We start from the raw sequence: 24620 nt of genomic DNA, 5'->3' as shown, positions 1-24620 counted from the left end.
CTGAGGGGCCCTGTGACTGCCAAGATGAGACTGTCCTCTAGGGGCATCCCGGAACCCCCCCTCCGCTCCTTACGCTTCCAGCTCTGCACCAGGCTACTCACAGGAAGGCGCATCAGGAGACAATTTCAGGATGCCTGGCCCATGAGTTAACCATTTCAAAAGAAGCATTTAAAACTTGGGGACTTCTAAAACCTTGGATGACATCAGCATTTGGAAGGCTTGGTGTCACAATATGTGATAAAAGAAAAATGACATGAAGACAGATGCGAAGGACGGAAGCCAACAGCTGAGAAGTCTGTAGAGAGAACACCAAGCTTTCACCTTGAAGCGGGGAGAGGGACACGGAAGTCAGTACCGGCCAAGCCACGGCACAGACGGAGCCTGAGGCCCCTGGAGCCACGGGAAAGGCCCATCTGGAGTGGGGATGGGGCTGTAGCAGCGGGGGGACCGTGCACACCCATCCTGCCCATGCGAGAAGGAGCAACTCAAAGCCTTGAGGACCCCCTGCTCCAGCGCAGGCCCCCTACTGAACCTCCAAACCCCGCACCCTGAGAAGCTGCAGACAAGAGGATCCTGTCACCATGCCCCTCTGCTTGCCTGGCAGGAATGGTGGCCCTTCCCCCTGGTGGCAGTGGTGTTGACTCAGACACCCTGTTCCCCTGACATGCCTCCCTGCTGCCCTAAGGAAGCGTGATCGCATCCTCAGTCCCACATGGGAACACGTGCAGTGACGGGGTCACTTCGGACGTCCAGGGGCACGGACCGATTTCACAGCCTCATGCGGCCTGGGAACCCAGACAGGCCCTGCTCGCTCCTGTCTGCTAGCTGCACAGCCAGCCCCGGGCGGCGAGCTTCCTGGGAAAGGCTGGCAGCCAATGCGCCAGCCCGTGCTGCTCAGCACCCGTGGCTCACGCACGGCCCGGGAGGGCCACCACCACTGTGGGAACGAGCGGGGTGCAGGGCTCCTACAAAACGTGACTTGGGGCACTGACACTGGAAGTTCATCTAGTTTCCATGCCTGAAATGCTACTCTACTTTTGTTTTCCCTTCCAACCATCACAAAAACAAGAATCCTCCTTTGCTCAAGGGGCCGTCTAAGAAGAGCACTGGGCGGCAGTGGGCCCGTGGGCCCCTGACCAGACTATGCGAGTGACGGCCGAAGGCTCAGCGCATTTGTCTGTCAGGCAGGGGACTGACAGGGTCAGGAAACCAGACGTGGGGACAGTGCAGGACAATGTCCTCACCTCACAGTGACTGTCACTGTCACAGTCACTGTCACAGTCGCCGTCACAGCGACCCAGGAGGCTTCCACAGGTGAGGCCCCAGGGGACACGCATGTGCTCAAGGTCACCTCGGGTCAGCTGAAGACAGGATGGGCAAAGAGGAAGGCGGGTGGCCTGAGATCTGCCCGCGTACCCCCTGGCAGCCATGGACCAGCGTGGCCACACCCGCACAGCAGCGAGGACACTGCACAGTGATGTCTGGGCCACTGCGCACAGGAAACTCACCGCGAGTGGAAGTGGCTGACCTGTTTCTCGCAGGAGCCAGTTGACCCAGAGGCGAGCTCAGCTGTCTGGCTGTAAGTCTGTGAAGACGCGCACTTTTCCAAAGTTGCAGAGCGAAGACCATCCATGGCGAGTGCTGTGCTCATCAGGCCCAGGTGGTCGTCCGGCCACCAATGAACAACCGTCCCTCCCTCGTGAGGAGCAACAGGCCCTCCCTGCTGCTAGTTCATGAATGCTGACTCTTGTAGTAGCAGGTGTCAAGTCGCCCTCAGATAGCGCACACAGTCAGTGGGGACACGAGACACACACTGTGACCTGTAAGTTTCTAGTTCATGAAGCCCGTCCTCAAGTGCTGAAGCGCCGGCCTCACCACAGCTGATACTTTTGAGCACCTCAGTCTGTGTGACCTGATAACCAGGCCCCTCCCCTGCCACTGCCGCACCCCGTATCAGACCTCCCAGGGCACAGCGCTGGGACCAGCGGCCGCGTGGCTCTCACCAACAGTGGACATTCAGCAGGACATCTCTGGCCACTTTCCTACAACTCTGGTTTGAATCGTGAAATCTAGAAAGTTCACTACGACTGTGTGCACCTCAAATTCACCACTGAGACGTGATGAAGAAGCTGAGTTACCTTTTCCAGGTCAAAGCCCCAAACGGCTTTCATGGGATCATGGGTTCACATCATTTTCCACATTTGTTCTGTTGCGTCAAAACCACATTCTGCCGTTCATCCAATACTGAACTACATTTACATCAATAAATGGTTATCTCATGTTAGTAACAGGAATGTGAAAATAAATATTACCGTCCCCATTAATTTCATCTGCAGATCCAGGTGGCATGCAAAGAAAGGGGGAGAAGGGGGTGAGAGGGAAAACACTATTAAAATGACAAGTATATCAAAGCATAAGGAAAACAAAAAATTACCCCCCAAGGTCTACTTCCAAAGATAAAAGAAAGGCTGTGACAGTACCGCCTCTCCTTGATTTAAGGCACAGCGCAAGTTCCACGAGTTCTATGCTGTGGATACGTTGTACAAAGTTACACAACAACACTGAGAGTCTGTCTGTTTCCAGCTAAGCGAAGTCAATTGCATTGCCTCTCACAATTAAGCGTTAAAATGGCTTCTGCCCCCTCGGGGGGCATTCAGACCCTTTCAGAGAACAACGAAAACACACAGGGATTTGTGTGTGTACTGAACGGTGAGCAGGGGCCAGCCGACGGGCTCCTCCAGTGAGGAGGCGGGCACTAGAAACTGCTCACAAGTTTCCATTTCTATGGACACCGGGCTTGGGGAGACTCCAGAGATGTTACTATGAATCCGTTTCCCTAGAAAACTCTCCAAGGGGCCTGGCCCCCCGCTATTCTGCAGTGCCCTGAACAGCTGCCCTGAGCTCAGAAAGTGGACCCCAGCTCATGGGCCACTGCCCTTCATCTGGCCTTCAGGAAGCCCGCTACGCAGACATGGGGCACCTACCAGCCCTGCGCTACAGCATGACACCCATGAGTGGGACCGGGAAGCTCCTTCTCACCCTGACATGCATCTACACACCAGCCAACAGGCAGACAGAGAGCCTCCTATCAACAGAGCAGCCCAAAGACCTTCATACGACCCCTTGCCCCGGGCCACAGGCAGCACGTGGACAGACGCCCATCCAGGTGCGCTCAGCTCAGGGCCCGCTACAAGCACATGGTTAACTGCGTGGCCTGGGCAGTGCGCTTAACCAGAGCCTGCGCGGATGCGAGCGCAGTACCTGTGGCGGGTTCGTGGGCACAGAAGAGCAAAGGGAGGAGGCGCCTAGCTTTCTTAACCTTATGCTGGCCGTGACCGGCTCCTTTCAGAGGAAGGGAAAGAGAAAAACAGAAACATTATTTCAATACAAAAGAAGCCATGTTACAGTTTAAGGCATAGCTATAAAAACACAAAATTGCAATATTTTATTTGACCACTGACACAAAATTTCTTATGATGATTGATTTGGGTTTTAAAAAATTATTTTAAAATGCAATTTCCTCTTCCAGCAAAGATTAGCATTAGATACAGAAACTTTTAGCAGGGCACAAGGGGAAGTCTTACTGCTCTGCAGAGTCAGCCAGTGAAGGTGCAGATGTCTTTACAAATAACCAGACAAACAATATGAAACAAGACAAAAAACAACGACCAATAAATAATTCCAGACCCTTGCAGACATCTAGCATTCGCCCATAAAGAAAAAATGGCAGAAGAGAGCACAGCAGACACTGATTTGTGCAAGAGCGTTAGGAACACTTTCCTCCAGACCGTGAGCACAGACAGGCTCACAGCCCACAGAGCGCACGTGAACAAACTCCCCTACGGGGAGCGCAGCAGGAGGAGGACGTCTGGACACCCAGGCTGCAACGCCCGCTGGCCACCAGCACCACGTCTGCGTGGCCGCCCTTGTTCGCATAGTCAAAGCTCATCTGGGTCAACAGTCTCTGTAGGAGGCACCTGCTGGTCCCACAAGACACATCCCAGCCCTCAGGAGCTCAGAGCACAGTGCAAAGCAGAAGGAACAGTTTGGCAACAGCAGAAATGTCACAGGGAAGGCAGGCACGTGGCAAACGGGACACAGGTGGTGTGAAATGTGACTGCAGACCCACAGGACCCCTCAAGAACGATCAGGACAGAGGGTGTGGGCCCAGGGAGAGCACAGGTCAGGGTCAGGGTGGCCACAACTCAGGGCCACCGTCAGCGCGTTAGGAGCAGAAATGAGAAGTGAGGCCACTTAAGGCACCATCAGAGCACAAGGAGGTCAGTTCAGGCAGACCACCACTTGTGCTCTGGTCCTCAGTCACACAAGGAAGGCACAGTCCCTGTGACCAGGCCTCTCGGTGCTATTCCTTTCCTCAGACGTTACTGTTTGGTGCTGATGATGTTGAACTTGACCTGAGCCCCCGAGATCTGAGAAAACAGTACTTCTAGCACATCATCCAACCTGGGGTGGCCATGGGAACCTTGGGCCCTCAACAATGTTAAAAACCCATGAATTCCTAAGGAGGCTCAAGAAGAGAAAGCCCCGCAGAACATCACCATCTGTTTCAGGAACTGGTCAGTAAAGGGAGGGGAGAAGGCAGTCTTCCTGGAGGACCCATTCCTCAGGGTCAGGAGCAGCGGGTGAGGTAACGTGTTCCTCAGAAGTGTCCCAGCTGAATTGCCCACAAAGCTGACGGCCCCGAAGGAAACCTAGGCAGGGAAATCAGCAGCTGCTCACCCGTTAGGTGACGTGCTCACAGGAGCTTTATAACGGACATGTCACAGGCTGACCAAATCTACCGATTGGCCTGAACATCACTGAGAGTCAGCCAGGGGCCAAGCACATCAGCACTATGATGTAGCCTTGGAAACGCCACTGAGTCCGACTCCTCACACTTCTCGTGAAAGAGAATCACTGAGCCTGACTCCTCACATGTCCCGCGATCCTGACCCAAGCTCAGAGGAGACACAGCAATGCGGGGCCTGAGGGAACGCGTCCCGCACATGACAGGAATGCCGTCAGCCAGGCCTAGCATGGGTACACAGCGTGACACAATTTCTTCAACAGGTAGCTTGCAATCAGGGAAAGAAAAAAAAAGGCCTCATGGGCAGAGCCAGGAGGACAGGAGAGCGACCAGCCTAGTTCCAGCAGTACTGCTGGTCCGACTCCCAACGGGACAAAACCGGGCGTGGCAATGCATGATCACAGGAATCTGAACACGGGCCACAGAGCTGGTATTAAAAAGTCACTGTCAGTTTTCTTGCAATGTAATATTCTCAAAAGAGTCCTTGTGTTTCAGAGATCCTTAGGGATGAAACATGCCTTAAGATGCTTGAAAACCGCCACCGCCGGGACCACGCACGTGGTAGAGGCAGAGGAGAGTGCAGCTGGCCGGTGCACAGCCGTTGAGCCTGGGGGGCAAGGACGTGGGGGATTGGTATACGATTCTACCCTCTCTGCTTCCGAGTATGTTTGAAATTTCCCAGGAGAAAGTTTAAAACATTAAACATTCAAAAGCATAACAATATGCACATATTCTTGCTTGTAAAAATATCAAATATGTTTTTGCCTTAACTCCTGCAGGCTGACTGTAATAAGTTCTGTAATTATTATGCAGCCACAACAGGTCAAAAACTAGGGGAGGAAGCCTTGAGTTCGAATTCTAGCATTTGTGTTTTCAAAGTTTGAAGCCTTCCTGTAAAATTTTTCTCTGTAAAGAAAATAAATAACAGGGCCTTTTGATGTTAGCAATATTTGTTTTTATATTCAGCAAGGTGATACTTAGGCTTCTTCTGTTTTATTAATACGTTTTCAACAATTGCTGAAGTTCATTCCAGCACGGTCCCAACCCAGCCACTCTCTGCCTGGGACCACACCAACACACCCTGCATTACAGGCGCGGCCTCTCAGTTCTACGTTCTGCCTGAGCTCTATCATAAGCACGAGTTTCTTTGGAAAAACACTTAATAATTAGGCTAAAAAAAAAACCCTCCTCTGTCCTCAGAATAGTGTGCCCAAGGAAGCACGCTGCTCTGTCATGTGCTGTTGTACGTCTGCTCGCCTCCCTCATCTCCACCGGGGAACCTCGTCTCTGCACGTGGTCAGCCTCGGCTGTGCCGTCTGACTGGGGACAACTGACAACAGCCTTTCCCTGCAGAGAGACACGCGTGGGCCTGCTGGCTTGCCTCCGGAATGCAAGGACAGCGTGTTACTTCCCAGCAGGGACCCGTCGACAGCTGGGTCCAGCGGGTGTCTCCACACCCCAGGCCTACCACCTCCCGGAAAGCGTCAGAACAATTTGCAGGGATCAGCCCACAGGGGAGGTCTGGGAGACCAGTGACTCTCGGTGTCACCGCTGGTTCTGCGTGTCCCTGCCTTGCTCCCATGCCCGCCACCCGGATGCCTGCCTCTCAGTCTCAGCACCAGGCACAGAGGTTCAGGAAAAAACATCAGGGCCGTGGGGGTGGCCCTGCAGCCCCACTGGCTTGTTTCGCTGTCCCCCAGCCCTGGCTCCCCCCGTCAGGAAGTGCTGAGACACGCCTGAAGCCGCAGGACCCAACCCACATCTGTCCCACACAGCGCATCCGAGAGCATCTTCGCCAAGCGCATCACTCCAAGCACAGACATTTCTCAGAGTGTGTGGGGGGTGTTTGTGCACAATGCAGTGATAATGAGCAATTCCACTGGTACGCTCGAGAACAAAAAGAACCCATCAACCAGGCGAAGGCACAAAACTACATTTCAGGAAAAATTAACTCAAGGCAAACTAATCTAACAGGAATCAGGTTTCTTCTAAGTCACATTGTCAGATACCAGAGCTATTAGGAAGGGGACATATATCTGAGAACCGGTTATGTGTGTGTGTATACAGCTACAAGAGTATATCTGTAAGTATGTAGATATAATTACATGTATTTTAAGACATGAAACTTGGGCCCATAGAAGATGCTTTTTCCTTTTCCCCCTCCTTTCCTGTTTCCACATTTTTCAATGAAAAAGACACATATTTTGAAAACATACCAAGAAAAGCACACCACATTCATCATGCCAACAAATAGTTAAGATAATGCTTACACCAGTATCTTAACTATATTTTTAAAAAGCAATATTCTAGCACCATTTTATGTTAATTGTGAAAGACAAAAACCATTCAAAAATGTTTCACATATCACAAACTTCCAAAAAACAAGGAATATACATAGTATATTCTGTTAAATTCTTCCAAATTGCAAAGATAAACTACAATGGCAATTCCAAAAGTAAGACCTTTCCCAGTAGAAGTCATTACCATGACAGTAAGACTGAGCGACAACCTGGCATTCTGCATACCCACGGGAGTCATCTGGAATTATACGTGCGTGCCTCACCTCTGCAGCCTATGGCCCATACATACTCACACCTAGGTAGCGGTGGTAAAATGATGCAGCTGGATGGCCAGAGTGTCTCACTTTTCTAAGCTGTTCAGAAAGCGCCATGGAAGCGTGACAGCAGACGCCCGCCACAAGGACCCGCCCCCACCATGGGGAGCCCCCCGCGCCCTTACCTGACATGGAGACCGCGTGTGTCCGCACGCCCTGCTTCTTGCCCTTGGCCGGCCTGCAACAGAGAGGGCACTGCCGTGAGCGCTGTGCTCGGGACCGAACCGCCAACGTTTCCAGGGGAGACCCACATGCACAGGGCGCAGTTTTTATAAAACTGGAGTCTACTGCCCGAACCCTTAACATCACCAGACTGCTTTCCTGTTCTAAAGAGCAGAAATTAAGAGACAACGAAAGGGTCGCTGAACAGCTCCAAGAAAGCATCCTGTGGAAGTGCCTCCACACACAGCAGCAGCGGTCCTGCGGCGGTCACGGCTGCGGCAGACCCTCTCACTTGGCAACGCACTGCCAGGGGTGACCCAGGGTCACAGAGGACAAAGAGGCGCCTGGGACAGCAACGGGCTCCCCAGACACAGCTGGAGATGCCTCGTGGGCTGGCCCTGCTCCACCTGGAGCACAGGAGATGCTGACAGACGGTGTCCCTGCGGGCTAGCCAGGTGAGCAAGACGTGCCTGGCTGCTTGTTGCATGAGACGGCACAGCAACGTCAGTGTTTTACATCGTCATCCACAGATAATAAAACTTTGGCCAAAGGTTTTAGCAACATTTATAAAATGAAAGTATTGTGCAGTTTGAAATTTTGGGGAAACAAATAGAATAGAGGACCCCATAGTCTTTAAATAGCAGTTACTTTGCTCTTGTAATAAAACATAAAACTTCTTCCAGACATGTGAGCATTCACTATAGAAGTACTCAGTAAAAATTCTTCCTAGTACCTAGAATTTAAACTAGGCAATACTGAAATGTAAAACTGTATCATTTTTGAGAAGTAGAAATAGTGCACATTTCACTGCAGAACCTTTATAATGAATGATTGTAAGGGCACAGAACTGAGTTCCTTTACTGAATTTCTACCTAAAACGCCTTTGAATAGCAGTGTAACTGAAGTTGTTTCTGACCAACCACATGTTTCTCTGGCACTGCGGCTCCCTCTGAATGGGAGCTTTATGCACTGCGAAGCCTCAGGGGCCTGTTCAAAGGCCTCGCTGTTTTCTTTTACATTCTGTCCCAGACCCAGGGTCCCCACGCCACCACACCTGTCTGCTGTCTGCTGTTGTGCGTCACCTGTCCCGCACCTGCCTGGATTTCATCAGGCTCCTGGTTAATAGCCATACCAGTGGTTGCTGCCCTACGACCTAAAATTTGCTTTATTTATCCAGGTTTTCTAGTATCTGTGGCTGATTCCAACCTACAGCCTTCTTCACTCACTTTTTACATCTATATTTATGGCTACTGCATGTCTTAACCCTCAAAGTCACCCCTCAAGGACTTCCCACAGCTGAAGCTACTCCAGACATCTGTTCCTGGCCCCAGAGGGACATCACTGAACACCTCTGACACAGCCTGATGCTGTGAGACAGCTGGTTTCCCCACCCCTCCACACCCCGCACACCTACTGTGTACCTACTGTGTGCAGGTCCCACATAGGCCTAGGACATCACATGGCCCTGGCCTTCAACAAGGCCATGGGGGTATGGATGAGCAAAGAGGGAATCTGGGAGTGGAATAAGCAGTCAAGTAGAGTACGTTACGGGAAAACACAGAGGGACGCTCCAGGGATGGGGCAGGGGTTGGTCAGGGGAGATGTCCAGAGGACATGCCGTAGGGCAAGTCCCCAGGTGAGGACAGGGGCTGGAGGGAATGAGAGGTCACTGGGCTCCAGGGTCTAAAGCCAGCGCAGCAGAAGAACAGAGCGGGTAGTGGTGACCCGAGGCCACAGGAGCTTGGCTGGGGAAGGACCGCGCAGGCCCTACCAGCGGGCGTCAGGACACTGGCACTGACCCTCCTAGCAGCTGTCATTCTGGAATGTGCCAGGAAGAGTGTGCATGTGACCAGGACCCCATCAAAACAAGCTTCCTGGGCAGACAGCCGCTCCTCACACGTCCTCACAACTCAGTGCCAGAGGAATGAAGTGTTTGCCGCCTCAGCCAGGAGAGGGCTCTCGGGACCCTGCCTGACATCTTCTGGCTGCCCACCCCCGCCTTCTCCATGCGCTAGCTGGCTGCCCCCCCCCACGCCCCTCCCACCCCCTGCGTCTCCCCAAGCTGGCTGTGCAGCACAGCCATGGGAGCGACCACATGAGGAGCCCTTTCTTAAGAGAATCACAAAACCAGGCGTGGCCGCAGGGACTCCAGCACAGGAGTCCACTGGGGTAGCCCAGATGGAAGATCGGAGCAGCTAAGATCAGCAGGGGCTGTGGGAAGGGGTGCAGTGGGTGGGTCTGCTGAGCGCAGGGACAGGCTGAAGGGACTGGTGAGGGGCTGGCATGGAGACTGTGGGGGTGGGTCAGAGTGAAGACGAGGCCTGGGTTCCCCTCTTCCTCCCAGGGCCTCCCAGTGAAGAGTCCCTGCAGGTGCCTCTCTCTGAGCCCTCAGTGCATGGCTGGAACCGTCCACTGACCTGAGCCCTAGACTCGGCTGTCGCCTGGGCCCCGGCCGTAGCACACTGAGAAAGAGACGTTACGGAGTAAGTTCTTTAGGCATCACTAACGTTTTTAACTTTATAGATCAACCCAGAGACTATGAAGTGAGTGACAGAAACAAGTGAGCCTATGCTGCTGCTGTAACTCCTACCCTCCTCGCTGTGACACAGCAGAACCTGTCTTCAGGTTCTCACAAAAGCGGCGACGACCGCAGAGTGAGTTTCACAGGCCTCGCCAGGGCCGTCACCACGACAACTCCTGAGTCTCGTCCTGCACGTGACGAAGGGAAACGCATCTTACGTTTCTGAGTGCACCTAACCCTGGGACATGATCTCCTCCTGGAGCGCAGCTCTTGCTCCCTGTGGGGGTGGCAGGCTGACAGCTCAGACAAACGGGCCGCACACAGCAGTGACATCACAGCTTCCAGCTCGAGTAACAAGACAGGCACAAAGCAGCCCTTACTTCGGTGTTGACGGCAAAGCCCGTTCGCCTTCTGGGGAAAAAAGGAAAGACAACAGTAGGGACCCCTCTGTTCCCGTTGGAAGATTCCACAGGAACAGCCCTTTAGAGGAAGGTATTACACCGTCTGTCTTAAGCTTTGGGGGTCTTATTTTCAGTATCTGTAACAAACATACACTGAGTGCAGGTGAACACCATGTAAAAGGTGCTGCCGGGTCAAAACAAAGTGAGAAGGTGACAAAATGATGAAAGGTGTCTTCCCATGAGGCTCTCAAAGATGAGGCTGTCTTTCGGTCAAAGACAACATCCCTCATGGAAGGTCTGAGGCCCCACGGGGCCCAAGGCCCAGTGGCCCACAGAGTGGCGAACAGAAGGAGCCCGGGCAGAGCAGCCCTCCCCCGGCGGTTGCCTCCTACCACAGCAGGGAGGCTCAGGGCCCTGTCTCTGGTTGGGAAGACCCTCCTCCCCAACCGGGCAGCTGGGAGCATGGGTCCCTGGCTTCACCTCTTCTGTCTCGAGTAATGGGGACAGACTCCTAACTGACCTTGTCCTCTACTCCATCCCTGAGCTACATCACTATCAGAATAACCTCCCCCCAAACCAATTCATCAAGCCTTTCCCCTGTTTACAGTTGCACCGTCTCTCCATGGCGTGTAGGTACAACTTAAGCTCCTCAGTTTACCCCCAAAGCACTGCTCCGTTCCCGTCAGCACAGAACAATGCTCTGTCTCCCATTTCAGGGGTGTCTGTGGGGCGGGGGGTTGTGTGGGCAGGTGCCTGTCTTCCACCCATTTCTCTGACCCCCTCCCAGGCAGCTCCTGGGTAACAGCCCTGGTGCAGTCTCACGTGCCGTCTGTCCACAGCTCCTCTCTACATTTGCCCTTGAACTTGGTCCCATCAGTTCTCCACCCTCCAGTTCACGGGCTCATCCCTCACTGCTCCCTGATCCTGTGGATGCTTATTGTCTGAATGTTACCTGCTTTAATGTGCACCAACAAATTGATCAAGAACATTTGGTAAATTAGAATGAAATTTTTACAAATTATTTACTAAAAAGACAGACAATATGCCACATTAAACATTTTTCACAAAATGCTATCTTTATGTGAAGACATGCTCCCCAAACATTTAAATATTTGCAAGGTATCTACCCGCTTACAGTACAAAACGAGGAATCAAGATCTTGTATCTGCAAACACTTTGACTGAGAAGCCTTCAGACATTTCTAAAAGCAGCTGCCTTACTGTACTTCCTGTGAAGAAAGCTATTGTACAGCAAACACACACCCTATTTTAGGAAAAAAACAAATGACTAAGACCCACTGGTCTGATCACAGTGGCCAGCCCCGTCCTATAACCTAGACACTCCCTGGCTGGCCTCTGGGCTGTGGCTCACAGAGCACATCATGACGCTAACTTTCAAACAAAGGTCCCAGCCCTGGCCGGTGTGCCTCAGTGGGGTGGGTGTCGTCCCATAGAGCAAAAGGCCAAGAGTTCAATTCCTGGTCAGGGCACATGCCTGGGTTGCATGTTTGGTCCCCGGCCAGGGCATGCATGAGAGGCAACCAACGGATGTTCCTCTCCCTCTCTCTCCCTCCCTTTCCATCTCTCTAAAAGTAGGTAAATAAAATATTTTTTAAAAATTAAAAGGTTCCCATGACTCCTTGGCTTCACACGCACACTCACTCAGTCCCCCCACAACTGGCTGTCAGCACGGCGCCCTGGTCTGCTGGGCAGGCTGGGTGCTCTGCTGCGGGCACCAGGAGCTCCGTGCTCCGTTGTCCACTTCCCTGTGCTCTCCCACCGCCTCCGCATGGCTCACCCAGTCTGCTCACGTGGACACACGCCACTCAGCCCTTCCAGGCTTCTTCTGCCGGTGTCCCCCTTGCCACACAGGTCAATGCCAGGAGGAATCCTGTGTCCCCCTGGCTGTTCTGTGGGGACTACTGTGGACCCACCTACCAAGCTCTAAAGTTGGCGTCATCCTGCCACATGCGGAGCCTCAAAGTCAAGGTTCACAGAGTGCGTCCAGACCACAGGGCACCAGGGCCACGATGGGGATGAGGCTCACGGTCACCTGTGCACACCATGTGGGCCAGGCTCCTTTCCAGGCCCTGGCACAGTCACAGCGCCCACGCGCCCAACCCTAGAGGATGGGCAGCTCCTCCGGGTTCTACCAACCAGGGATCCAGGGCACAGGGTGGAAGGGCCTCCCAGAGGGCTCGGGTGGGAACCCACAGTCGACCACGGCCAAGCCCAGGTTTCCTGCCACCACTCACTGCGCGATGACCCTGCCAGGAGTGTTTTCGTGGGATTGTTTCAGAAGCCTAGGTCCTCTGCAGCACCCCCTCCTGCTGCCTCGCAAACCTGCGCGTTGTTTCTGACGTGGCACAGCCCTGCTTTGAGGGTGAGGCTGTTCATTCTAACCCTTGGTTTTGCCTCATGACCAGGAACTAATTTTGTTCTGGGCTGCCCTAAACTTCCAAAGTGTGCAGGATAAAATAGGGCCCTGCCCAGGAGGCTCCGGGGGTTGGAACGTCACCCCGTACACCAGGAGGCTGCAGGTTTGATTCCTGGTCAGGGCACATGCCCAGGTTGTGGGTTCGATCCCCAGTCGGGGCGCATACAGGGAGCAACTGATCGATGTTTCTCTCTCACATCCATGTTTCTCTCTGCGCACCTCCCTCCCATTCCTCTCTCTCTCAAATCAATAAACACATTCTTGGGCGAGGATTTAAAAAGAAATAGAAAAAATAAGAAAAGCCTTTATTTATATCAGTTAGAGATTTTTTAAAAAACCACCCAAGAACATAATCCCAAAAGTTTGTTTAAAAGGACTAATGGCACCTAAATGACAGTCCAAGCATGCTGCTCAAAACACACGTGCTTTCTCTCAGTTCAGCTGGAAGCCAGCTCTGGGCGGTGAGCCGGTCGGGACACAGAGCACAGACTCCTGGCAGGACCCCTCGCGAGTCCCTTGTTACAACCACAAGCATGCGAACTGCAGGCTGTTGGGTGCAGGCTGTCGGCAGCTTGGGGGGAGGTGCATACACGCAGACACTCACCTTTCTGGGGTCTGATGATGAAGGACTTCAAGGCCCCGTTCACCAGCCGGCAATAGCCTTCCATCAGGTCGGCCATGTTCTCAGCAATGGTCAGGGACGGTGCTGTCACTGTCAGAGGCTGAGGGGAACAGAACAAGAAAGGGCCGTCACTGTTCTTCCCCATAATCAAAGAGACAGCTGCACATGACATCAGACCACTAGATACCCGCAGAAACAGGTGAGTGGCAGTGAAACGAGGTTTGTCATAAGCTCTGAGTAAAAAAGAAAGTCTGATATTTAAGGACGCTGTTCCCAGAGCATGTGATAGAAGGCAAATCCAGACAGAAATGGAAAAATCACTCAAACTGATGCTCACTTTCTAGAACAAAAGGAGGAGGAAAACAGTTTCCTTCAGAATGCCTGGTCCTCTGGCACAGTCTAATTAAAGGAAGAATTTAGACAGTCAAAGTACGGGTTCTTTTAGAAACTAGACTACCATGGGGTAAATTTTTACCCACCATCCATCATAATTTCTCTAACACGAAAGAAAATCAGGAACGTTTCATTATTTTCAGCACAATGTAGCACGTTCTGCCTAAGAGCTTTGAAATTCCTCTTTCCAGCAAAGAACACGCACTTCCGCTGCACTTCCAAACACCCTGTCCTTGAGGATTCCCGGGACAATCATTTATGACCAGGTTTCAATATGGTGTCACTCAGCAGCAAGAAAGAATCAGATGCACTTCCCAGAGCCTCAGAAGCCACGACCCCAGGCGGACAGGAATGAGGACAGGCAGGGGGCAGGGCAGGCGAGCCGCCGAGGGCCACGGGGGCACGAGCCGCCGAGGGCCACGGGGGCACGAGCGCCTCACCCACGTGCCTGCCAAGCCCCGGCGTGTTTGCCACCCGGGCGGCTGGGTGCCTCCGGCAGCGCTGGTCGGGGCTCGCTACCCGCGCCACACCTGTCGCTAGTGCACTGCACGCGTGCCGGCTGAGAACACAGGCGCTGGGGCCAGGCGAGGTCTGGGAAACTACACACAGTTTACAGGATATACGTGTTTTTTATTCTCGTACACTTTTAAGAAGTTGATTTCTTTGGTAATTCACACTCATCTTCAACCATCTTCACAATAATGCTCTCGACTGGTTTTTAAAGTGTTCCCTGTCCTGTTCTCGGGGGCGTCCGACGTTATTATTTGTGATGTAACACTTCCCACAAGAGGGAAAGTCGTGCTTCTGAGGCCCCACGGAAACCAGCCTCCCCCTGAAACACCCCGCCCAGCCCCACCCCCGCCTCCCGAGACCCTGAGCCATCAGCACCTCGGGCGCGCCCGCTATTTTCAGCTGTAACATTCCTTTTCGGTCCTTGTCTTCGCTATTTGAATACTGGGTGGTCTGCACTTGAGTGAAGTTGGCCAGATGTGTGGGCTTTGAAAGAAAAGGCACAGACTGGACCACAGACAACAGACTGGCCTCACTCACGCTGTGAGATACTCCCAGTTCCATCCCACCCTGGCCCCCTGAAGGCGCCTTCCCTGAGACTGAGTGTCAGGCATGCGGACTGTTTGAGCAGCACCCTGGGGCCTCCTGAGGAGCACGGCTGCTCCCTTCAAGGCTAGGGAGGGGCACTCCATCCCAGGAGCTGGCCGAGAGTCCCCCTCAGTGCCAGAGGCAGGAAACACAGGACAGACCAAGGAAGGAAGGAAGGAGAAGGCAGTCCCTGACCTGGCTCCTTGCCAGCAGTGTGTGCACGTGCCTGTGTGTGTGTGAGAGAGGGAGAGAGATGATGTGAAATTCTTGGTGGGAGGGACTGTCCTGCTCCCCTTCCCACGGGGAGGGTCCTGGGCCCCTCCCAGCACACCCTGTGCCTGAACAAGTGGAACAGAGCTCGGCAGGCCGTAGGTGACAAAAGAGCCTCCCGCACAGACAGGCCGAGAGAGACTGTGTTCCGTTTCCCAAGCAGAATAAACTCTTCTTCTCAGGAAGAAGGGAACGCCCATCTGTCTTTCATGACGGTGCTCACTTTGCAAGCAATGAATTCTTACACATTTATTCAAAACAATTACCTTGCTTAAGGCCTCCTGCTCTGAGACTATCACATAGACTATCACATGGCATCAGCCCCTCCTGCCAAGTGGCCCACTCAGCACAGGTCACGGCACAGGTCTCAACGTGGGGACTGAGCCAGTGGACTTGCCCCCAGCTCCCTTCCGGCAAAACACCTTCAGGCCTTGCTTTCAGGCAGGAGCCCTGAGGTGCTGCCCAGCCAGTCCTCCACCACCCCCCGCCAGTCCTCCACCCCCTGGTCGGTCCTCCACTACCACCCTACACACAGCTGCCACCACCACCACAGGCCCCACCTAGATCACGCTCTCAGCCTCAGAGACTGCTGCCTGGGGTTCCAGCCACCTCCCTGGCTTGTTCCCAGCTCACGGCTGCTCCACTGCTCAATCTCCAAGTGTTCAAGTGCCACAGACCCTGCGAACCCCCATTCCCTGAGCTTGATCCCGTCCCAAGCCAGCCCACCTGGGTGTAGGCAGGGTCCCCAGAGCAGCCTTCCACTGCAGCCCTTGTCTGTAAGGCAGCTGATGCCTTCCTCGGGGCCGATCGCCAGCTCCACTGAAATCACCCAGCTTGACTTTTGAAGGTGACACAGGTGAAGACAGAAGAACAGAAGGAAAAAGAACCATTTTATATAAAGAGCCCAGGGGGCTGGCTTAGCTAGCCATTAATCTATCTAGCCAAATACTATGAAATATGGATAACTTCATTAATCCTGCATCCACTAAGCCCAGACAGAGAGACAGCACTCATTCCCACGGGTCTGAAGCTAGTGGCTTCTTTAGGAAGGTGAACTGAACAGGGTAAACCAGCCCATCATGCACAGTTCATCAACACATCGCTCAGCTGGAACAGAAAAATGTAATCTTGAACAGAGACATGCTATTTTTAAAATATGATTTTATTCTCACATGGACACATTTTGTGCATTTTCCCCACATGCTCAAGTTACAAATGTGACAAATTCTATCTCTATCAGACACTCAGATGCACACGGACAAGAACCCACGCGTCCCCCATGCACCCCATGCCCACACTTACCCTGAGCGCGCACTTGAAGCACTCCTTATCAAATCTGTACACCGGGGAGAGGATCTCAAAGAACTTCAGGATGCTCTCTTCTCTGTTAAGGTGGGCAAACTGCCGGAATGTCTGCTGGATCAGTTTCCTCAATGTCTTGGCCTCCACAATGAAGTCACGAGGCTTTTCAGAGTCAGGAGGAGTCAAGGCCACAGCAGTACTAACTTCAGCAAAGAGCGCTCCCTGCCCGCTGACGGCCTCTTGTTTACACTATTACACAGTGGCACATTCAGCAGGCCTTCACATCTTCTTTTAAATAACTTGTAATAAAATACACCTAACATAGAACATATCATCTTAGTCATTTTAAGTGTACAGTTCAGTGGTTTTGAGCTTTATATCTTAAACAGAAGTCTGTAAGGTGATACCTGGCTCAGTGGAAAAGGTAAGGAGTGAGGCATTAAAACGGGTCCCTGCCCAGGACAGTTACCTGGCACACAGGTGAGGGTCAGGGCATTCACACGCCCTCTGCTGGGAGGGGCAGTCAATGCAGCCTTTCTGAAGGGCAACCTGGACCTGAGTCAGAAGCCTTAGAAAACCACAACTCTTGACCCAGCGGTGAAAATGCCAGACATTATTCCTTAGGGACGATGACAGACTATGCAAAGATTCAGCAACAGGGAGGTTCTGCAGAGCTCTTCACAGCAACATCTCACCGGGTCACCCACACAGTGGTGTGTCTGTCCACCCATCTCTACGCAGCCCAAGGCGTATGGGGCTCACTGACGGACGTGCCAGTCCATGTCACGGAGTTACAGGAAGAAGTATGAGCAAACCACCTGCACACACGAGGCTTCAGAAGGGCACCATGGGGGTGGGAGCCGCACGCGGACAGTGTGCGCACGCTGGGCACAGGTATGATGCCAACGAGGCAGGGAAACCAAGGCAGCTGCCTACGCACCAACCCACACACAGAGAAACTACTCAGAATTAGGTCAGCTCATCAGAAACTATGGCTACTCAGCCATTTTGAACATAAAAATTATTTCATAATTGTCAACCGAATATTTATCAGATGCTGCCAGTAAAATGGGCCCCTCAGGCTTTCCCGATGAAAAGATGATGATGTAGCGCTAAAGGAAACTTCCAATAAAAGAATAACAGTCTAAGGAATGTGGTACCTACCCATTCACCAGACACTAAATACAGATATGTTAATAACAGTACATGCAAAGCCTACTTTTTATAAATGAGATATAACTGATGTACATTATGTTAGTTTTAGGTATACAACATAATGATTCGGTACTTGTATATATAGCAAAATGCTCACCCCAGTGTCTAGTTAACACCCCTCACGTCACAGTTATCATTTTATTCTCGTGATGAGAACTTTCAAGACCTGCTCTCTTTGCAGCTCTCAAGTACGCAGTAGAGTATCAACACCCCTGTGACATTTATTTGGCACCTGGAAGTCCATCTCTTTTGACTCCCTTCACCCACTCTGCCCAACCCCCGCCCGTTGGCAACCACCAATCTACCCAGGAACCCGGGTCTGCTGCTTCTGCGTTTGCTTTTAGATCCCACGTGTAGCTGACACCCTGTCCCCTCTGTCTGACTCATGTCACTGTGCACAGTGCCTCTAGGGCCGCCCGGATCATCCCGAACGGCAGGACTGGCTCCTTTACAGCCGAGTGACAGTCCGTGGTGGGCGCACGTCTTCTCCGCCCATTCACCCATCAGTGGGCACTCAGGCTGCTCCCTGCCTGAGCACGGGGGCTTCTCCCTCACCCCGCCCTCAGGGTCTGTGCCAGATGGGAGCTGCCCATGCAGATGCCAGGTCTCTCTCCCCCTTAGCACCCCACTCCGGCGCTGGCAGGCAGCAGATGCCAGGAAGGGCGAGCTGAGGGACCACTAAGCCAGGCATTTCTGTGCCTGGCTAAATGTCACCTGCTAATCATCAACATGAGAATGACAACTATTTCCTCTATGAAGGGAACTAAGTGTTCCTGACGGTCCTCTAGAAAACACTTCAGTCTGTTTCTTGGGAATTGTAGAGATGCTTCTCAAAACCACTAACTATTGAGCTCTCAACATTTCTAGCTCTGAAACTAGATTTCCGTTGCTGTATCAAACCAATCGGAATGGGGCTGCCTGAGACCTGCTGCCTAATTCTAGGCTTACAGGAGAGCTGCGAAGACTGTACCGGGAGCCCCCAGCCCCGCCGGACGGGACGCCTTCCACAGCCCTGGCCCAAGAGCGGAAACTAAGACGCCCGCACTGGCGCCACACCGCTCGCTCACTGCCCACCTCCCCTCCATGTCACTGCCTGTCCCCCAGGGGCGCTGGCCGCTACCCTATGACTGCCAGGGTCTCTCAGGGACTTACTCACCGCTCCTCAGCCTCACTCTGGGACGGCTCCTTGACACTTTTAAGTCAGGATCGGGAAGCTGTTCCTATAAAACTCTACTTGCCATTAATATAACTAGAATGACTGTCAGCTTTTGACATTGTAACCTTTACACGTAAGGGAGAAAACCACACCCAGGGAGGGTTCTGAATAGCGTGGTCATCTGACTATGACAAAGGGAACTCCAATTACCTTGACAGAATCCAGTAAACTCCGAGGAAAAAACCGCTTCAGACCAACATCTTTTCTGAATAGGAAAAGAAGCGTAACAGTAATGACACCGAATTGAGCAACACAATGCCACTGCTGTGAGACCATAAAGGTGGGTTAGTTATCCTTGCACATGGGGCTCGGGAAGGACATAGAACGAAGTTCAAATTTACCAGCAAAGTCGCAGAAGGGGTGGGACTAATAATTTTCTTGATACACGCAGAAAACAGCAATACAACTTGGCATACGTAGAAAAACTCCTGTTATTGTAACACTTACTGAAAACCCACTTAAGACGCTGCCCCTCTGCACGCTGCACCGTGTACATAAGTTGTCCTTCTTCGAACACTGCCTGAGGGGTTGCCCCACAGACCTCAGTGTCCAGTTGGCGATGCTGCGTTTGCAGACCAGCCCGACCTGGAAAACACTTGGGACGTACTCTGAAGTTTAAAAAACAAACCTTGAATTAACCCTAAGAGTTGACACTTTTTCAAAATTAACTTTTTGAGTAAGAGACATGTGCACCTCGTCAAGGTCCATCATCTCAGCTTCACAAGGGAGACAAAAGAGGACATGAAGGGATTCGCTTAACATCAAAAATGTTGGAAACCGCGGTGACTTTCTTCAGACCGGGCTACAAAATGAGTCATTATCATCAAGAGCCTCAGAGCGCCCTGGCCAAGAAAACAGGCGGGAAGGCGTCAGCAGCCCTCTTCTGCTCCCTTCCAGCGCTCAGGGCCCAGGCTCCCGGCCACTAGATGGCAGTCCTGCGCTGGCGACGAACTGAAGCCGGGACACGGTTGGAATGTCGGACCAGGGAGAGGGTGAAACACAGGCATCTGCTCAGTTAGGTAAGGAAACAATAAACTGGATATAAATCATCAAGGTAAGAACACAGGAAGAACTCCGTCTACAGCTCTAAGTTAGCTGGCGTCCCTCGGGAAGCCACAGAAACCACGTCCCCTATAGACAAACACGTTAATCCCGTCCTGTGATCTGACGAGTCAGGACCGAAACCAGCGAGAGGGAGAGGGCAAGGTGGCCACAGGGACGTGGGTGCCATGTGCTGGGAGGGGATGGCTGCGGGCGCTGAGGTCCACCTCAGACATGCAGGGCTCTCCTGCCCAGAGGTGTCCTCTTCCCCCTGCGACACCATCAGCGCTGCCCGTCAAGCCGCTCACGTTCCCATTTTTCTTAGTCAGGTGGGAAGAATTTATCATCTTCGTTTCTGCCACAAACAGGAAAATTAAAAGTGGACCAAGAGGTTCTATGTTTCAAGAAAAACAGGAGAGAGTGTATTTCTTTGTGGAAGTAATGCCTGTTACTGGGTGTTACTTGAACTTCCCAGGTGAAGACAATTCCATTTGAAAAAGCTAAGGCCAATTAATGCTTACGAAGCATGCAGTTTACTTTTTTTCACCGACTTTTGAGTGATAAGAAATTTGTCACATTTGTTCATACGTCAGAGCCCTTTTAAATGGAACACTTGGCTAGTAAGAAAATAAAAACGAGGCTAAAGCACACAAAACTATTGGAAAAATTCACCACCACCCTTAACACATTTCCGTTGACTTAATCCAGACGGCGGGCTAGCTGGGCTCATGGCGGAGCGCTGGGGCGCTCTGTTCTGTGCAGGGAGAGTGCTGTTACACACACCCAAACTGAATGCTCCCTGGGAAGCCGGGGGTGGGGGGTGGGGGGGAGCGGCGGCAGGCTGTCCCACTTGATGGGAGGCCGCCTGTCTGGCCGCTGTCGGCACCGGGTCACCCCATGTACTCGACTCAGAAGTGGCTTGGCTTGAACTGTAGGTGACGCAGCCTCATCTGAGCTCAAACGCCAGGTCTGCAAGGTCAGGGGACTAAGACAATAGACAGGACTTATGAAAGAGAGGCAGCTGCCGGCCTTTCCCATGAGGAGGTTCTTTAGTGTGCAGGTAACTGTCCAAGGGTAGACCCTAAATACACGCAAGCTCATCTGACAAAAAACAAGCTTGCACAAACAGAGCACTCTGGACGCCAGGCCCTGAACCCAAGCTTCGGGTTGTGGACGCCCTCGAGGTCAAGGGGACCTTTTAAAGCCCAGGCACAGGTGATAGATGTCAGCACTGCCAGATCTGCCCTGGGGCTCCAGCACCCAGGCCCCAGGACGGCAGTCACTCGGAATCGAAGCGGTGACGCAGGTGAGCCGTGTGCCTCGCTGGCTCACACGCGGCCCCAGGCCAGACCACGGCAGGAACCATGGCACGTGCCGTCTCCAGGGAGCCGCCGGCAGAAACGACTGGCGGCAGGAGAGTGGGAGGTGCCCAATGCTTCCAAGTCCAGTTAATTTACTTGTTGAGACGCAGGGTTTCGGGGACTTAAATTACATGTATGGTCGACTGTAAACCAGAATTTTCTCCATTAATGTTGACTTTTTCCTGAACACCCTTCGAAGCATTCAGACCGCTGATGCGTGAGGCCTTCCTCTCTCCCTCATGTCCGTCCTCCAAGCTCTGCCTCCTCACAGCCCCACCTGCCGCAGTGACTTCCTCGCGGTCCCCCTTTCACACCATGCCTGCCATTCAGGATAGTCAGGGTAAGCAGGAGGGCCTGGGTGCCACCCCGCAGGTGCCACCGTGAGCTCCAGGGCGAGCTCAGGTCCCAGCTGGTGGCCTTGCCCTGCACCTGTGCCCATAGCCAGAGGTAGGAGCAAGCTTTATTTACCTATTAAAAAGTAATTCAGCTTCTTGTGAGTGAGTTCTTTTTTTTAAAGATTTTACTTACTTATTTTTAGATAGGGGAAGGGAGGGAGGAGAGGGAGAGAAACATACATGTGTGAGAGGAACATCGATCAGTTACCTCTCATATGCATCCCAACCAGGGACCAAACCCGCAACCCAGGCGTGTGCCCTGACTGGGAGTTGAACTGGCAACCTTTCGCTTTGCAGGATGACGCACAACCCACTGAGCCACGCGGCCAGGGCTCCAGTGAGTTCTTAAGTCAAGGATACATCTGTTTTCCCTCTGGCACCAACTCTGAGAAGAGTGACCACATCTGCTGGCTTTAATTCCTCAAAGCTTTAAAGCCCAGGCAAAAAGCAACCAAAATTGACTAAATATATCGATATGTGCATATTCATATCGTATTCCTACCTTATCCTCACCCCAAAACGTTCACAATTGAATATCTTTAATTTAAAAATACCACTTAGGCACTTAAATTCTAAAATGAGACTTGAAGCTTCTTAAAAACTGATGAATATTAAAATTCTCTAACTGCAGCAGAGACTGACCCTTCCTTCCGAATGGCATTCTCTCCTTCGTCCCGGGTAAGAGCTGTCCATTAGGCAGGTACAGTGGTGCCTCCCTCTGGCGGCCAGGTGTGGCCCATGACTACGTTTTGGCCAATGTCTTTCCTTCCAAGGGAAAGCACTAGGCACGCATCGGTGTCGGGCTGGGATGCCAGTGTGATGAGTGAGGTCCAGCAGCCACCCAGGCCACAAGGCGGCACAGCAGGGACAAGGAAGGACAAGGGAGGACAAGATCAAAGGGCCCGGCACCCTGGTGAGGAGGAACACTGGCCACCTGTGACTTTTCAGTATGAGAACAAGAGCTGTCGGCTCAGCCACTGTCAGCTCACCCACAGCTGCCGACACCCCTGTCCTTCGACGGCATTAGAGGCAGACAGAGAAAGTGCTGGGTCACCACTGACAGCATCACACTGGAACCGCCCGACACTCTGTTACTGGCTTACTTTGGTTTAATGCGTCATCAGCAGCAATGCAGTTTTTAAGCTCGATAACAATTTCTTAAAACATCTAATCTGTAGCTGGTGCCTTCTGTCCTGCCCATCACCTCATACTTACAAATGAAGTAAATGCAAGTCCAATCTGTGTGCCCCCTGGTCTGTGCCTGGTAGTGGGAGCCCTCAGGACAGGAAGGTCCAGAGGCAGGGCTGGAGGACTCACTGCCTCGTACTTCCCCACCTGCAGGAAAGGCACCCTGGTTCTACCGAGGCTGAAGTCACATGGGAAGATTGGTTATGGTTAACTCTTTAGCTGGCTTTAAACACACACACACACACACACACACGCATGCACATTTCTAGAGAGCGCTGTCCCTTCATGAACAAGGGGTTCTATCCAAAACAAAGTGGCAGTTCTCCAGCTCTTTCGCAGCAGCTGGCCTCTCCTCCTGGACCAGCTTGGTGCCCGACCAGCAGCCCCTCCCCCACCCACACTCCCCCCAAACTGAGCGGACAGCCAGCCACTGCAGATGCCCAGTACAGCCCTCACCCGACAAACTCCAGGCACGTCTCCATTAGTTCCTGGTATGTTATTTTATAATATTTGCTTTTAAGTGAAGATTAATAAAAACTACAATTTGAAGAAGGATTTGGTTGTGAATATTTGCTTTTGGAAGGATTCTTTTCCGACATGTAATACTTACTCCAACACTTCATATTTAGACTTCTTCTCTAGGGCATTGCCCTGCATCTCCCAGTATGACCTGCCTAAAATCAGGAAAGATGCGAATTTTTATATAAGTATAAAGAACGTCTGCATTGTCCAGTGATAAAAACTGCGGGGCGGGCAGGGTGTACTGAACTACCCCGTGGCTCAGCCACAAACACCTGATAGACTCTGAATAAACAATGAATTTGATTCACAGCACGTTCCCATATCCCAGCAAGGTATAGTCGGGTAACCCAGACCTGTTTCTACTGAACAACCCTTTCCCTTTAAGGTGAAGCAGACCTGGCTTTCTGGAAAGATGAGCTACAGGCTCAGTTGTAAGGGACCAGCTACTCTGGCTGCCTTTGAACCTCCTCCTCTGTCCAGGGACAGCACGTGCATGCTGAGCAGCCACAGGGACATGGAGGCCACTGTGCCGGCGTGTATCGCGCCTTCTCCTGCAGAGGACATGCCACAGGGTAACTGTACCAGACACGTCATGAAATGACCAACCTAATTCAGAACCTTCTCCAATGTTCGATCACGTTGTCTTCAATATCTTACTGATAATCTTTATGAGGACAAGGGAAATGCCTGGGTAATTTGCAAACACAATGAATGCCACTCGTGAATCATGACCCCCCTGCACAGCGGCCACCTTATCATATCTCCAGACAACCCAGTTTCAAAGTGATGTCCTGGTCCACCTAGTCAGCAATCTCTGACATACAGTTGCTCTTCACCTACAACAGAAAGAAACGGGGAACCAACGCTGTTTTAAAGGAATACATTCTAGGCTTATTCATTCACGGAATGTTTGATTTATGAACTTTATACACACTGTGTCAATAATCACGCTTGGTGCTGGATGCAGAGATGAGTAATATCAAAAAACAGGGAAAGGAACACATGCCCCCCCCCCTCGCCCCAGAGGTGCCTGTATAACCTGTGAGCACTGAAGCA

At 52.2% G+C, this 24620-nt stretch overlaps 1 protein-coding gene across 1 annotated transcript in view; it reads right to left on the bottom strand.

Annotated features, from left to right (window-relative positions):
• Nucleotides 1-24620, bottom strand: part of LOC150006657 (focal adhesion kinase 1-like) — a 177811-nt gene that overhangs the window by 2996 nt on the left and 150195 nt on the right. Inside the window, exons 3-6 of the mRNA XM_090281972.1 lie at nt 16627-16767; nt 13546-13663; nt 3262-3342; nt 2313-2330 (exon numbers count right to left, since the gene is read on the bottom strand). Of these exons, the coding sequence (XP_090138098.1) occupies nt 2313-2330; nt 3262-3342; nt 13546-13663; nt 16627-16767 (358 nt within the window). The remainder of the gene's footprint in view (nt 1-2312; nt 2331-3261; nt 3343-13545; nt 13664-16626; nt 16768-24620) is intronic.

Source organism: Furipterus horrens, unplaced genomic scaffold (genome assembly GCF_987537825.1).
Source record: "Furipterus horrens unplaced genomic scaffold, mFurHor1.1.pri manual_scaffold_6, whole genome shotgun sequence".
Taxonomy (NCBI): domain Eukaryota; kingdom Metazoa; phylum Chordata; class Mammalia; order Chiroptera; family Furipteridae; genus Furipterus; species Furipterus horrens.
The sequence above is the reverse complement of the archived record's forward strand: the minus strand, read 5'-3'. Positions and strand labels throughout refer to the sequence as shown.